Genomic DNA, 14,598 nt, shown 5'->3' on the forward strand with positions numbered 1-14,598 from the left:
TAGATAGGCAATAGGTAGAGAGACCTGACCTGATTTTGTTTGCTGTCATAGACTGCAGGAGGATCATGTTACAGAAGCTCAGGACCTTCAACCAAAAACACTCATGTGATTAGATGCCGGTGCATTTAGCTTGAAGTCCGTCTGAATGTGAGGTGGAGGGAAGTCGCTTCACTTCCTGTTTGGTCAGCTGCCTCCATTCACTGTTTGCTTGTTTTTACCGCTGTAATTCATTAATGCTGTGAATGCTTTATGCAAATGTTTGAGGTCTGCACAGATATTCTTGAGATTATTCTGACACACAGTGTGCAGGGAGAGACACATTGTGCAGCAGCTCCCCTCTGAGGGAAGTTTGACAGATATATGAATGATGGAGGCATCACCGCCAGCTGCCAGGAGTAAAGAGCAGCTGCTGTTGTCATAGAAACAGAGTGCTCTGCATTTGCTCTGAACCGGATAAAATGTGGCTCAGTTGGTGAATCGACAGTGTAAAAACACTTGTCAGAAGACTAAGAGTATTCTTAGTATTCACTGTGTTCAAAGAAACTTTCTGCACTGTAACTCTGAAGCTTCTTTTCTGTTCGTTTGTTTTTCTGCGTTATGTCAGTGAACATGTTTAATTTATGTGACTGTTAAGTTTTCTTTGCCAGTTTTGTTTATTTTTGTTGGAAAGAGTGAACGGTGTTTTATGAATAATATGTCAATAAATATCATGTATCATTGAATGTGTCTGAGAAGCTTTGTTATCCAAAGATAAGATCAGACAATAAGAGGGACTGTTCCCTCCATCACAGGAGTCAAATCAACCTGTGGACGTTTCCTAAAGTCCTCTTTGGGCTTCTGTAGTTTCAAACTTCGTCTCCTCAGGTTTAAGACAAACATTTCTAACATTAGATTTCTTTGTGTTCTTCATTCAGCCTGACTACAGGGTCTACAGGGTCTACACGCAGGGGTGTCAAACTCCAGTCCTGGAGGGCCGGGTCTACAGGGGTACAGGTCTACAGGGTCTACAGGGTTTAAAGATCTGATTCCTCCTTAATGACAATCACAGAGATGTTCCTGATTTAAGGCAGCCCGGACTGATAATCACATGCATACATGTACATACGTATACATGTATGTGTGAGTGTATATACATACATAAACATACAATGAGACATATTCAAATTGAAAAACTTTATTTATCCCGGGGAGCAATTCAAGTGCACACAGAGCAGTAAATAGACGACAGTGCAGCTCTACTAAAAAATCTGACCAACATACAGAGTCAACAAAAGACTGAAGTGTCAAGATGTTAGGACAAACAAACATGCACACATAAACACATATAGATGCATGCATACATAGCTGTATATACTTACATATGCATATATACATTGGTACATATAAACACATGCATTTATGCAAACATACTATACATATAAACAGTGAGTGAAACACCTGGTGGCGTTTGGGGAGCCCCTCCAACATGGGGCAGCAGTTTCATATTTTTCACAAACAGGTTACAGATTTGTCTCCCACAGAACATTTTGGACTCCTAACATTCATTTTCCTGCATTCTGATCAGCTGTTATGCAGCAGTTTGAGCCTTTTTATGATCCAATCTTTTTATTAACGATCCAAGTGTCAGATAGATGTTCACACAACAATTCATTTCAATACTTCTATAAACATGTGGAGTAGAGAGTTGTAATGTTTTAATGACAGGCACTTGGCTGCACGCGCTCTAAGCGCTGATTCAGCACGCAGCAAAGAGTTGATGTCCAGTGGGTTTGGACGACTGCAGTAACACACCGAGTGTCTCCGCTGGCTCCGTGCAAGACAACAGAACTCCCGTTTTATAAAGATCAGATCCCGGACCTGCGTGGGGGGAGATTTGACATCAAGATGCAACAAACCCAAGAGAGCACGAAACACATCTGCAGCAAGCAGCTGCACAAAACGGGGAAATACATTGTTTGTAGTTGTGTGCTTTTTGGTACCTCTCGACCTCCCGCACAAGCTCAGGCTTCTTCCCCCTCATGTCCCAACAGCCAGAAGTTGTGTCCGGGGATCAGAATACACTTCACATTTAGGTGAAGCTCACTTCACCATGTCAGAGAATCCAGCGCATGAAGGCACTGTGAGAACACGTTCATGTTAGGAGGGACTCTGAGTTCTTGTTCAGACTTGAGCAGGTGTTCATGTGCGTTTAAAAACTCAGAAACTCTGATGTGTCCGACATCATCTGAATGCACCATAGCACAGCTGTGACGTCGATAAGGAGATGCCAGGTCCGCTTGATGTAAGCGACTTTGGACTTGTTTTGCTGTAAAGTCACTTGCAGATATTTTCATTCGCGGGTTGCGTTTTTTTGGGTCTATTTTTTCTAAAGTGTAATTGTTTATTAGATATTTTCCAGTGAGACACACACACACACACACACACACACACACACACACACACACACACACACACACACACACACACACACACACACACACACACACACACACACAGAGAGAGAGAGAGCTACAATTGACAGAGCGACAGTGAATATAAAGAGTGGGAGAAAGAGACAAACCAAATTGTCTCAGTGTTGAAGCAGAAAGCTGCCTTATACTGTCAACATTTAAAGTCAATAACTTTGTTTACTATTAACAAAACATATCATCTGATCAATAACCAATAAATAGCCTATCACTAGATATTCAGCCATGCCAATCTGACAAAATCCAGATTTTAATGAACATGTGTCAGTTGTCAGTCAGGTCATTCATTCCTGTGATAATTCACTAAGTTGGTGAAGAAACTTTGTGACTGCAGTTTGAGAGCAGAGATGACGAGGAGTGAGAATGTAGATTACATTTCAACTTCATTTATGTTTCAATGAATAACAACAAAAGACACAACATGATTGTTAAGTCGCCTACACATGTTGGTGAACATCTTTATTTTGATTTGTGCATGGCTGGATTTATATGATCTATTAGAAGAGCTGAGTCTCTTGTTTTGGGTTTATTTCCATGCTTTGCTTGTTTCTCTCACCAGATCTGGCAACTTCTGCCAGGAGGTTCATTAGTTTCGCTCCTCAGTTGTTTTGTTGATGTGCGCACGAACATAACAACTAAAGAAGAAAAGTGAAGAGTTCATCCGTGTGGAAACATTAAATAGATTTACAGACAGAAGTTAAATATTTGTGTGAAGTTAGCTTTAGCATCTGAAGACAAACATCTATTCAACGAACTTCACTGCTAACCGCTAACATGAGGAAGGGAGTGTGTGTCATCCTCTTATACTGGATCACATCTGGACAAACTCAAGGTAAGACATCCAGAATCATATTAACCCTGTGTCGAGCCCCGTCCTCCTGGGTTACTGTTCCTCTTTACTACATCATTTAAAATAGAGCTCAAGGCTCCTAGTACCACCTAGCAGGTGATACTAGTTGCTGGCAGGCAGGCAGGCAATAAAGTCCTATTCCAGGTACTGGAGTGGGATTGAAATGTTTTTATCAGTGTTATTAGACTCCTTTATGAACACATCTGTGAATAAATCTATTGATAAAGAATGTTTTCCTAGATTTTTACAATATTCCCAAGTATGCATATAGTATATAATGTTACTGTGATATAAACATGCTGTCTTTCTCATGGTTAAAATGTAACTGAAGGGATGCAGGTTACAGTAAAAATATCTGTCACATATAAACAACTTTAAACATTTAAAAACAACTAATTTATTATTTGTTGGAAAAATAAAAATAAACATTAAAAGGTGTGTCATATAGTAGATGTTTTATAGTGACCCCAGGCTGCTTCCATGATGCTCTCACTTTATTTTTCTCACTCTCATGTTTGTGTCTCAGGTCCAGTGACGGTGACAGAAGACAGTGATGCTGTGTTACCGTGTTCCCCCAGCACCAAGGAGAACATCGAGACCTCGGTCTTTGACTGGAAGAAAGGCCGTCAGGATGTGTTCTTGTACAACGGAAGACAATATTACGGTCAGGGCATTTCAGGTCAAGACAAACAGTTTGAAGGTCGAGTGTCACATTTTAACAAGGAGCTGAAGAACGGTAACGCCTCCATAAAGATCACAAAGACAAAGATGGCCGACAGTGGAGTCTACACCTGTATTCTTCCCCGTCTGAAGCCTCCTCAGCAGTTCATCATTGAGCTGGTTGTTGGTGAGTACTTTGACTAAACAGTGAGTGTGGCTGTTTGTCTGTATCGATGTGTCAGCGCTGTGATTTGCTGATGACCAGTCCAGAGTGTAACCCCGCCTCTCACCCAATGACAGCTGGGGATTGGCTCCAGCTGCTTGTGACCCTAAACAGGAAAAACTGTATTGGATCTCTCTCTCTCTCTCTCTCTCTGTCTCTGTCTCTGTCTCTCTCTCTCTCTCTCTCTCTCTCTCTCTCTCTCTCTCTCTCTCTCTCTCTCTCTCTCTCTCTCTCTCTCTCTCTCTCTCTCTCCCTCCATTTAAATATTCTCTCCGGTGTAAATTTCAGAGTCTGTCCCATCTTTGCGTCTTGTATTGACGTCTGTCCCAAATGAAGGCTGACTCACTTCACTGACTGAAGTCAATAAAAGATCGAGTTATCAATTAATCAGATTGGTTAATTTTTACACACTTTGAATTCAGTGATGATTAAAAGACAAACTGAGACGAGCTGATGACACTAATGAGCTTACCTGCTTCAAACCTGACATGATTTCTTCTTCTTCTCTTTCCTTGATCTCTCTTTACGCTGCTGAAGTCAATGACTCGTAAGTTTCCTGTTTGTGCTTCCTGCTGTGTTTCTGACCTGCATGTGTTCCTGCTAACACACTGAGAGGAGACACATCACACACATGATGAGCTGCTTCTTTCTTTTAAAGCAGTAGTGTCTCGTGTCTCTGTGGTGGCTTTTTATCAGAAGGACGTTGCTAGGCAACATCCAAAGTTCAGGAGGTCACTGTGTTGGAGCAGGTGATGGATTCAGTCTGACACTAAAAGCACAAACTAGTTTCTACATTTCTTCACATGTAGAGTTGGATCACTTGGTGTACGTTGTTTGTGTCTCTGCTGCTCTGTGGATAAAACGTTTTCTTCTTTGTCCTGCAGAACCCGTCCTTAAAGACCGCTCAGGAGAAAACCCAAGTGAGTCCTGATGTCACTGTGTCTGCAGTGTGTAAGCTACAAGTCTCTCTCCTTCAGGGTTTCTATTTATCTGGAGCATCACTCACACACACTGACATCTTTAACTCACTCAACTTTATTTATATAGCATTTTACACACAATACAATTGATCCAGTGCAGATAAAAACATAAAACAAAACATAAGAAGGAAACGGACAAAAACAATTCAGATTGTGGTTTTTGTGTCTGAAGCCTTAAAGTCTGAACTCCACAGAAGAAGGATTTGAGCTCCACAGACTGATTTCTACATCTACCAACATCAGTTTGGACACAAACACACAAAGTCTCCTCTGATCCATCAGATATGATTCAGCAGCTTCTACTCACTGTTTCACTGCTCTTCCATCTGTCTCCAGACGAACTTTATAAAGATGTAGATATTGAACAGCCTCTGAGGGAGATGTAGCTCACACACTGTGGATGTAGAAATCAGTGACATCATGACTCACAGGGAGAAAACGTCTGAATGTAAAGATGAACTGTTTTAGACGAGATGCAGTGAGAAGTGAAGAAACGTGTTGTTTCTCCTTCAGCACAGTGTGAAGTGTTCTACATCTGAACTACTAACAATGATTAAAGCTTGTTATGGAGTCCAAACATTTAGGTCATGATAGTCTTTACAGCTCTCAGTGGTCATGTGTTACTCTCTCACTCTGTTGGAATATCAGTCAGTGAGTTTTCGTGTTTGTCTGAGTTAAACAGAACCACATGTTGAGTAACAGGACAAACCAACTCAGTGACATGTCTTATTATATTAAAACATCTTTATTTATGTCTTCTGTTCACAGCTGCATCTCTGAAGCCGTATATCGAGATACTCCATCAAACTGAGGACCGGGCGCTCCTGCAGTGTAAAGTTAAAGGAGCTTCTCCTGAACTTGAAGTGGAGTGGAAGGACAGTTCTGGAAACATCCTTCATGCTGTAGAGACACAGCGACCCATCACAGGAGGAAAATACGACCTCACCATTCAAGCTTATGTGACCAAGACCGACACCTACAGCTGTGTGCTCAAACAGGAGAAAATCCACCATGAGGTCACTTCTCATATGTTTGTCTACATCAGTGGTGAGGGTTTGTTTTTCAGTGTTTTGTTTTTGGTTCATATGTTGTGTTGTTGTTGTAGTCTGACCAATGAGCTGCACATAAAACAGTATCACAGTGAGTGTGACATTACACTGTTTTTGTGTTTCAGAGAAAGTCTGTAAGGACTCATCTGTCAAAGTCTTCATTGGATGGTTTGGAGGAATGGCTGTTGGAGCTTTAGTCACGGCTCTAGTTCTAACTTTGAGCATCCCCTCCCTCCGTAACAAAGGTAGGTTTAGAAAACGTTTCATATTAACACAGCTGTAACCTGACTCAACATAACAGGCTGTAGACTCATCCAACACAAACATGTCTAAATGTAGAGACTCCTTCAGAGTGAAGATGGGCAGTGATTGGTTATCACTGCAGACCCGTTAACTTGAAGATGTTGTGGTTCATAGTCGAAACATCCAATGAAAATTGGTCTCCATCTGATGAAGTCTTCTCCTGGTTGAAAACTACGGTGCAGCCATTTAGAAGAATCCTGTAGCTATCATAAGGAACACAAATCTGATTCAAATAAAATGACCAACAATGACACAAACATCTTAGTGAAGAGTGAGGCCACGTGACCTACAATAAGGGATCGAGCACTGATACTACGTGACCCCTGACCCCCAGCTGACAGTCCCTCTGGCTGACTTCTCTTTTTGACTCTTTATAGACTGATATAGTAATGACGTATTTTTGTAGGCCAACCTGAAAAAATGGCGCCGGTGGTTCCTATGAAAATTTGCTTATGGGATTTTTGCAACGGATTTTGGATTATTGCAGAAAATAATCTCCGTGTCAAACACGCGTTTCTGATGCGTAGCTGTGTTGTTTAGCGGGACAATTTTTAAGTTATGCTACTACACCGGTCAGTTTATTATCACGTCACGACCGTTATACTTCATCGATCTAATCAGCTGTTTTGACAAGCTAGCTAAACGTTAGCTTAATAAGTTGTTTATTAACCTAATATTTACAAGAACACTGAACAGGGGAGGCTGTAAGGAGGATTAGGGAGAGAGTTCCCGGCGTGATGGCGTTTAATGTCTCCATGACAACCACTAGCTTCAGTTAGCTCCTCGTTAGCAACCGCCGTTCAAAGTTTGCGTAAGAACACAAGTGGGGTCTGAGCTAACGTAGTTTATCTCGTCTAACAAAACATCAACATCTCTAAAGCTTATGTTAACCACAAACCCATTCAAAATACACATTTACTTTTAGAGTTAGGAACCCATGGAGCTAAAATGCTAACTCACGTCCTGGTTTTAGGACTCAAAACTACACCAGTCTATACTCTGTACTTTGTACTCGTCCCTTGTTTCAGGTGCGCCTGCCTCATAAACTCAGCTCACTCATGTTAACATAAAGCCATGCATGTGTTATATTACCATGTTAAGTAGAAGAGGTAGCGATGCTCAGACCTGGTTCGTGAGAGGGGGGCAAGCACAGCTGGGCCGGTGTGAGTGCACTATTAGGCTGAACGATTTATTGTTTTCTGATTGAAATAGACTGGTGTAGTAATGACGTATTTTTGTAGGACAACCCGAAAAAATGGCGCCGGTGGTTCCTACGAGAATTCGCCTGTGGGATTTTTGAATTGGATTTTGGATCATTGCAGAAAATAAGCTCTGTGTCAAACACACGTTTCTGATGTGTAGCTGTCTTGTTCAGCGGGATAATCTTTACAGATGAACATCATTTATATGAAGTTTGAAGAGTTAATGCAGCCGAGAGAAGTAAAAAGCTAACGTTATGCGCTAACGAACTACACCGCGGTCGCTTTATAATGACGTCACGACCGTTATGCTTCATTGATCTAATCAGTGGATTTGATAAGATAGCTAAACGTTAGCTTAATAAGTTGTTTATGACCTAATATTTACAAGCGCACTGAAAAACATGACTAGAGACTGTAAGGAGGATTAGGGAGAGAGTTCCCGGCGTGATGATGTTTAATGTCTGTGACAACCACTGTAGTTTCAGTTAGCTACTCGTTAGCAACCGCCGTTTAAAGTGTGTGTAAAAACTTTAAAAGTCACAAGTGGGGTCTTAGGTAACGTATTTTTTCTCGTGTAATAAGACGTCAACATCTCTTCAGCTTGTGTTAACCACAGACCTTATTTCAGGCGTCTAAACACGAACACATTCAAAATCCCCATTGACTTTTAGAGGTTAGAACCACGGTGCTAAAATGCTAACTCACTTCCTGGTTTTAGGACTCAAAACTACACCAGTATATAGCGATTTCAAAAAATGCGATCAAGTGATCGCCCAAGCCGCGGTTTTTGGCAGTGCTTCTCCCTACTGACCCAGGAGCTGTTGTCAACTAATTAACTCTTTCCCCGCCAGAGAATTCTAGAATGTTTGCCAGCCAGCGCCAGCCTTTTTCACCATTTTCACCAATCTTTCAAGACTCACAGAATATTTTGTTCTTTGAATATGTAAATATTGAATACATCAAAAGAAAGATCAGAGCCTCTGCTTTCATATACAAAAAACTATTTTATTCAAACTTCATTCAATCTTTTTTTATCAGCACTTGAATATCGGCCATTTTCACAAAAAAACCACATTCCGGACAAAAAGCTGAGAAAACAGCACTTTTGTAAAACACACTTATTTTCAAGAAAAAAAAGTGATTTTGAGTTTACATTTAGATTCTTTTTTTTTTTTTTTTTTTTTTTTAAAGATTTGTTTTTGGCCTTTTTGCCTTTATTGATAGAGGACAGTGGATAGAGTCGGAAAGGGGGAGAGAGTGGGGAGAGACATGCGGGAAAGTGGCCACAGGCCGGACGCGAACCCGGGCCGCCCGCGCGAGGAGCGAGGCCTCGCAACATGGTACGCGCGCTGTCGCTGCCGCTGAGCTATCGGCGCCCCCCGCATTTGGATTCTTTTTACTTTCATTTGCCAACTACAGTTATATTTTAAAATAAATAACTAAAATAAATAAAAATGATTACATAAAATTATTAATTTTCTTTGAATAGTGTAGCACTACAACATTTACAAACTATATTATACATTTTTCTTCTCATACACTCAGAAATACTTTGTTTTTACAAACACTTAAATATTGGTTATTTTCAATAAAACATTAGTTGAACAAAAACCTGATCAAGAAGAGAGACAATTGTGTCTCCCAGGGAAGTGCCTTCTCCGCAATAGGGTTTCATGTTGTAACACCTGTGTCAGAAGGATGTAGGATTTGAACCCATATTTGACAGGTTTTTGGGGATTGTATACCCTGAACGCTAGCCGTCCACGCCACATAAGCAAACCCTCATCAATGCAAATGTTGGTGTTAGGTTGATAGATTTGACTGAATTTAGATATAAGGTAATATAAGACAGGGCGGACTTTGTACAACCTGTCAGTGCTATTTGCTGGCCTTGATTCATAATCATTGGAGTGTAGAAATCTCCATATGATTTCAAACCGGTTGCGGGACATGACCTTGTTGAAGTAGGGGGTGACCAAAATGTCATCTGTAGACCAGTACATTTCAAGGTCAGGCTTACGAATGATATGATGAAGAGCAGCAGCATCATTTAGAGCTCCAGGATTCTCAGTGAAAGGAAAGTCTTTTAGCTGCCAGTTCATTTCTTTCCACATCAGATTACCTGGACCAGGACCTGCACCTGGCTGGTTTACAGACCCTCTTGCTTGGTCACCAGGTACTTGACCTCCACCACACCCATAAGATCCACAGGTCCGACCTCTGCCTCTTTGCTGTGTTCGACCTGTAAATAATTAGAAAGACATTTTTTTTATTCAACAATGTGATGTGCACAAAGAGAGGAACGTTATTTTTCGGCCTCTTCATATCATATCTTACCTCTTTCACCTTGGGTAGTTCTGTATAAAGGAGACCTGGGCCTTGAATCCCTGGACTCTGTGTGTAAAATGACAGTAAAATGTCAAACAAATATTCATTTGGTAAATAGTTTGTGTACAAAATGAAAGCTAAATTATTTCTTTTTTTATCTTCTCTCACAAGTTAGCAGATGCTCTTGTCTTGTAGTATCTAATAATCATACAATCCAAGTAACATACTATCAAACTAAATAAAATATGTTATCATGACTCACCTCTTGCACCTACGTGTATGTCTGGACCTTGGAGACCTGGACCTTGGAGACCTGGACTCTGTGTCTGGAAATTACAATAAAATGTCCGTCAAAAATTCGTTTTGTACATAGTTTATGTACAAAACTGAGAGATATGTTATTTCGACGTCACGTTATCTCATGAATTATCAGATGCATATGCTATCACGGTGAATCAAAAAATAACGTGATCATATCTTACCTCTGACACGTCCTGAATCCCTCCATTCACTGTCGCCGCTGCTGTCTTCATCCAGATCAGTTTCACGGAGGTCAAAAAATGAATTATCAGAGTCTGTATCGATAATTAACTCTGTAGTTTCCGCAGCCGAATATCTCCTTGCTGGCGCCGGCATGTTTGTACTGTTCAAGAGCTTTTATCTCATATCTATACGGCTAATGTTGACTTTTTGACGCGCGTCAAACTCACATACAGACTGATAGAACTCCGACCGCTGGAAAATAAGGACGAAGAAAATGTTTGTTTTTTTTCTCTCTACTTTCCCGCGGGTGGTCTTGTTTGTTGGTTTTTGACCCCACAGTCCTGTAACTTTTTCACAATGTCCGCCAGAGCGCCCCCTATCGTATTACACTGAAAACACCAAATGACGGAATATTCCGTCAATGGCGGAGAATGAGTTAACACACTCAGTCTATTCTGTCCGTGTGTGTGACTTCTTTAGCCTGATACACAGCTCGACAGATAGCTAACAGTTTTCCTCCAATGAAGAAGCTAAAGTTTCTTTGTCCAGTCTTTAATAAAGCAAGCACTGTAAAACTAAACAGACATCAAAACATAAGTTATTCATCTCATAGTATGCTAGAGAAAAACCGAAACGTCCGCTAGCTTGATGCTAACGTCTATGAGAATTTGAATAGGAATGCTAGCGGTTAGCATCGCGAATGTGTCAATTGTTATCTCACGTTGTAACTTTATTAAACATACTCAAAAGAAACAATGCAAGACCTGAACATGAAATGACGCTCACAGACAAATGTTTCGGCCGTAAGACTAAAAGAAAATATGGAGACATTGTTGGCTTCTCTTGTTGTAAACTTCTGTGAACTAAGTCACCTACGGCAACCCCAAAGGCCCAAAATATATATCAACACTTATGACCAGATTTCTGTCAAACTGACTCTAAAAACAAGAACATCACACCGTCTGTGTGTTTCTTCTTAATAAATAAGTCTGAAATCAATTTTTAACTTTAGTTTTTATTCTATTAATTTAGAGTTCTGGCATTAAAGTTTTAACTGGTATGATGTCATTTCCTGTCATGTTTATAAATGTTACTGTACATTGAGAACATTGCACGAGCTTGATTTGAAGAAAATTGTGATAAAAATCGAAATCGCAATTTCTGCCAGAAAAGTCGCAATTCAATCTTTTCCTAAAATGGTTCAGCCTTAGTGCACCCTAACATGATGAAGCCAGTTCAACGTATCCTGAGTGTCTCCTGGTTCTCTTTCTTCACTGACAAAGGAGATCACTCTGAACAAGCTGGTTCACATCTTCAGAGCTTTCTTTGAGTTACCATGAAAGACACATGGCAGCGTTAGCAACATGAACAGATGCTACAAACTCAGAGTGAACCATGAAATCAGGAAACATGAAGAAGTGAAGCAGACTCCTGTGTGCATGTCCAAATGAAGACTTTGATGGTTCTTCTATCATCAGATCAGATCGACACAGATGTGACTGTTATAACTCCTGTTTCCTGCTTTGTCTCCATGTTTTACAGTCATTGACTTCTTACGTCGGCCGCAGCCTCGACATCAAGAAGTGATCCAGATGAATCCTAGTGAGTCCTCTTTTCTTCACATTATCTGTAAAAACAACTTGAAGGCTTTGATCAGCTCACACAAAACAAGAGATGTGATTGATGTGACCAAGAGAACATGAAGACGATGTAGAGGCAGTGTTTCCTCACATCAGCAGCAGCTCGACCTGGAAACTGATCACAGATCAACTGAGACAGTGAAAGTTCACATGAAGGCTGATAAAATCACTGCTTGATACATCTGAATACTTTAACTCCAACATCTGACTCCTTCATTTCATGTTCTGCTTTCATGTCTTCTCTCACATTTCAGAAACACCTCGTGTCAATGGATATCATGATGATTCTGGGTCTGGTAAGTACTCTCTCTCTCTCTCTCTCTCTCTCTCTCTCTCTCTCTCTCTCTCTCTCTCTCTCTCTCTCTCTCTCTCTCTCTCTCAACAATCAAAGACTGTGTCTGAATTCATGATATAGTGAATAGGGAGTGAGCTCAATGTATCCCACAATGCATTTTGAGAAGTAGTGGACGAGCAACTGTCACTGTGTGGAAGTTAGTCAGCATACTGAAGGCGTCAGTCTGCTGAACGACCAGCTCAGCTCTACGTTTCAGTGACGTCACTGTCAGCGGCCGGTGAGAGAGCGAGGAGTGTCTGAAAGGTTTTTACATTTTTCTGAGTGAGTGCACGATATTAAACTCCCTATGTGAGGAATCAGTGAGTGCACGATATTAAACTCCCCATGTGAGGAATCAGTGAGTGCACGATATTAAACTCCCCATGTGAGGAATCAGTGAGTGCACGATATTAAACTCCCCATGTGAGGAATCAGAGAGTGCACGATATTAAACTCCCCATGTGAGGAATCAGAGAGTGCTCGATATTAAACTCCCCATGTGGGGAATCAGTGAGTGCACGATATTAAACTCCCTATGTGGGGAATCAGAGAGTGCACGATATTAAACTCCCTATGTGGGGAATCAGTGAGTGCACGATATTAAACTCCCTATGTGAGGAATCAGAGAGTGCACGATATTAAACTCCCTATGTGGGGAATCAGTGAGTGCACGATATTAAACTCCCTATGTGAGGAATCAGTGAGTGCACGATATTAAACTCCCTATGTGGGGAATCAGAGAGTGCACGATATTAAACTCCCTATGTGAGGAATCAGTGAGTGCACGATATTAAACTCCCTATGTGAGGAATCAGTGAGTGCACGATATTAAACTCCCTATGTGGGGAATCAGTGAGTGCACGATATTAAACTCCCTATGTGGGGAATCAGTGAGTGCTCGATATTAAACTCCCCATGTGAGGAATCAGTGAGTGCTCTATATAGTCCACTATAAAAACTCTCTCTGCTTCATGTGGAAGATAATCCTCTGACTGTTTCTGTTTCTTGTGTTTGCTGCAGGTTCAGGACTCCCTCTCAAATCATCCAACGTCTCCACACTCTAACTGAAGTTCAGTTTAATGCACACACACATTTCAACATGTTACAGCTGAACAACATCAACATGTTCTGCTTCTTAAAGAGCATATTGCAGGTTAAAGACAAAACTTAACTAATCATAGGAAAATACGTTAACAATACTGTTTTTAAAGAAATTCTGAAATTAATAACCCACAGGGTCTCCTGGAGACGTTTTAGTCTTTGCTTTTTACTTCCACATTCGGCTGTGACGTAACATAAGGGAGTCCCGCTGAATCCCCGTCTGTTTAACATAGAAAATCATGGATCCGAGTGTCACTCCCGTCAATAAATAGGAAGAAAATATGTATTCCTTTACATATAATGGTCCACTGGCTTATTATTCTGAACCTGTTAGATGTGATAGAGAGCAGAAACAGGCAGGATTAGAGGAATAACGGCCTCAGGAGAGAAGTGAAGCTGTGATGTGAGGAGAGACCCGGAGCAGGCGTCCTGCTGAGTGACAGGTGTCAGCTCGCCATATATGGGCGAGTGCTGTGTTCACATCAGCTTATATAAAGTTTGTAATCACTTTCAATCAATTAAAAAACAATTTGTAGAAGGTGCGAGTGCCGATCATTCACCTTTACATTGTATGGGAGTTAATCGTCAAAACGGCAAATCTGTACAACGTATTACGATGCCGCGCTGTGCGCGCGTGAGAGAGAGAGACAGACAGACATAGAACCTGATTACACGGCCTGTGCAAATGCAGCACTTTGTCTTTATTGTTTATTCCTCATGCTGCCCAGTGCTCACGTTGTTATAGAAAATACAGTGTACGGTGCAGGATGCTCCTGACGTGAGTTCACAGCGCACGTAATCCACACAAACATGCACAACAGCGCACACACTCCACAGTTTAATACGTGCACATATATTAGGCTACTACAAAAAGTTTAACATTTTAATGGGATAGAGGACCGACAGACGTAAAGCTTGTGTTTCTGTTTGTTTCCAAACCGCACGTTCCGTCTTTCCCCACTGCGCACGCGCACACA

The 14,598-nt window shown here is 41.1% G+C and overlaps 1 protein-coding gene across 1 annotated transcript; it reads left to right on the top strand.

Annotated features, from left to right (window-relative positions):
- The first annotated feature begins 1,438 nt into the window (after positions 1-1,438).
- LOC306822725 (CD276 antigen-like) lies at positions 1,439-14,170 on the top strand. The gene is made up of 8 exons (XM_079341917.1): positions 1,439-3,300; positions 3,845-4,165; positions 5,086-5,121; positions 5,950-6,228; positions 6,356-6,475; positions 12,089-12,148; positions 12,441-12,482; positions 13,541-14,170. Exons 1-8 carry the CDS (start codon positions 3,243-3,245, stop codon positions 13,582-13,584), a joined length of 960 nt encoding a protein of 319 aa, XP_079198043.1. The 5' UTR covers positions 1,439-3,242; the 3' UTR covers positions 13,585-14,170.
- The last annotated feature ends 428 nt before the right edge of the window (positions 14,171-14,598 follow it).

Source organism: Symphodus melops (assembly GCF_947650265.1).
Source record: "Symphodus melops genome assembly, chromosome: 4".
Taxonomy (NCBI): domain Eukaryota; kingdom Metazoa; phylum Chordata; class Actinopteri; order Labriformes; family Labridae; genus Symphodus; species Symphodus melops.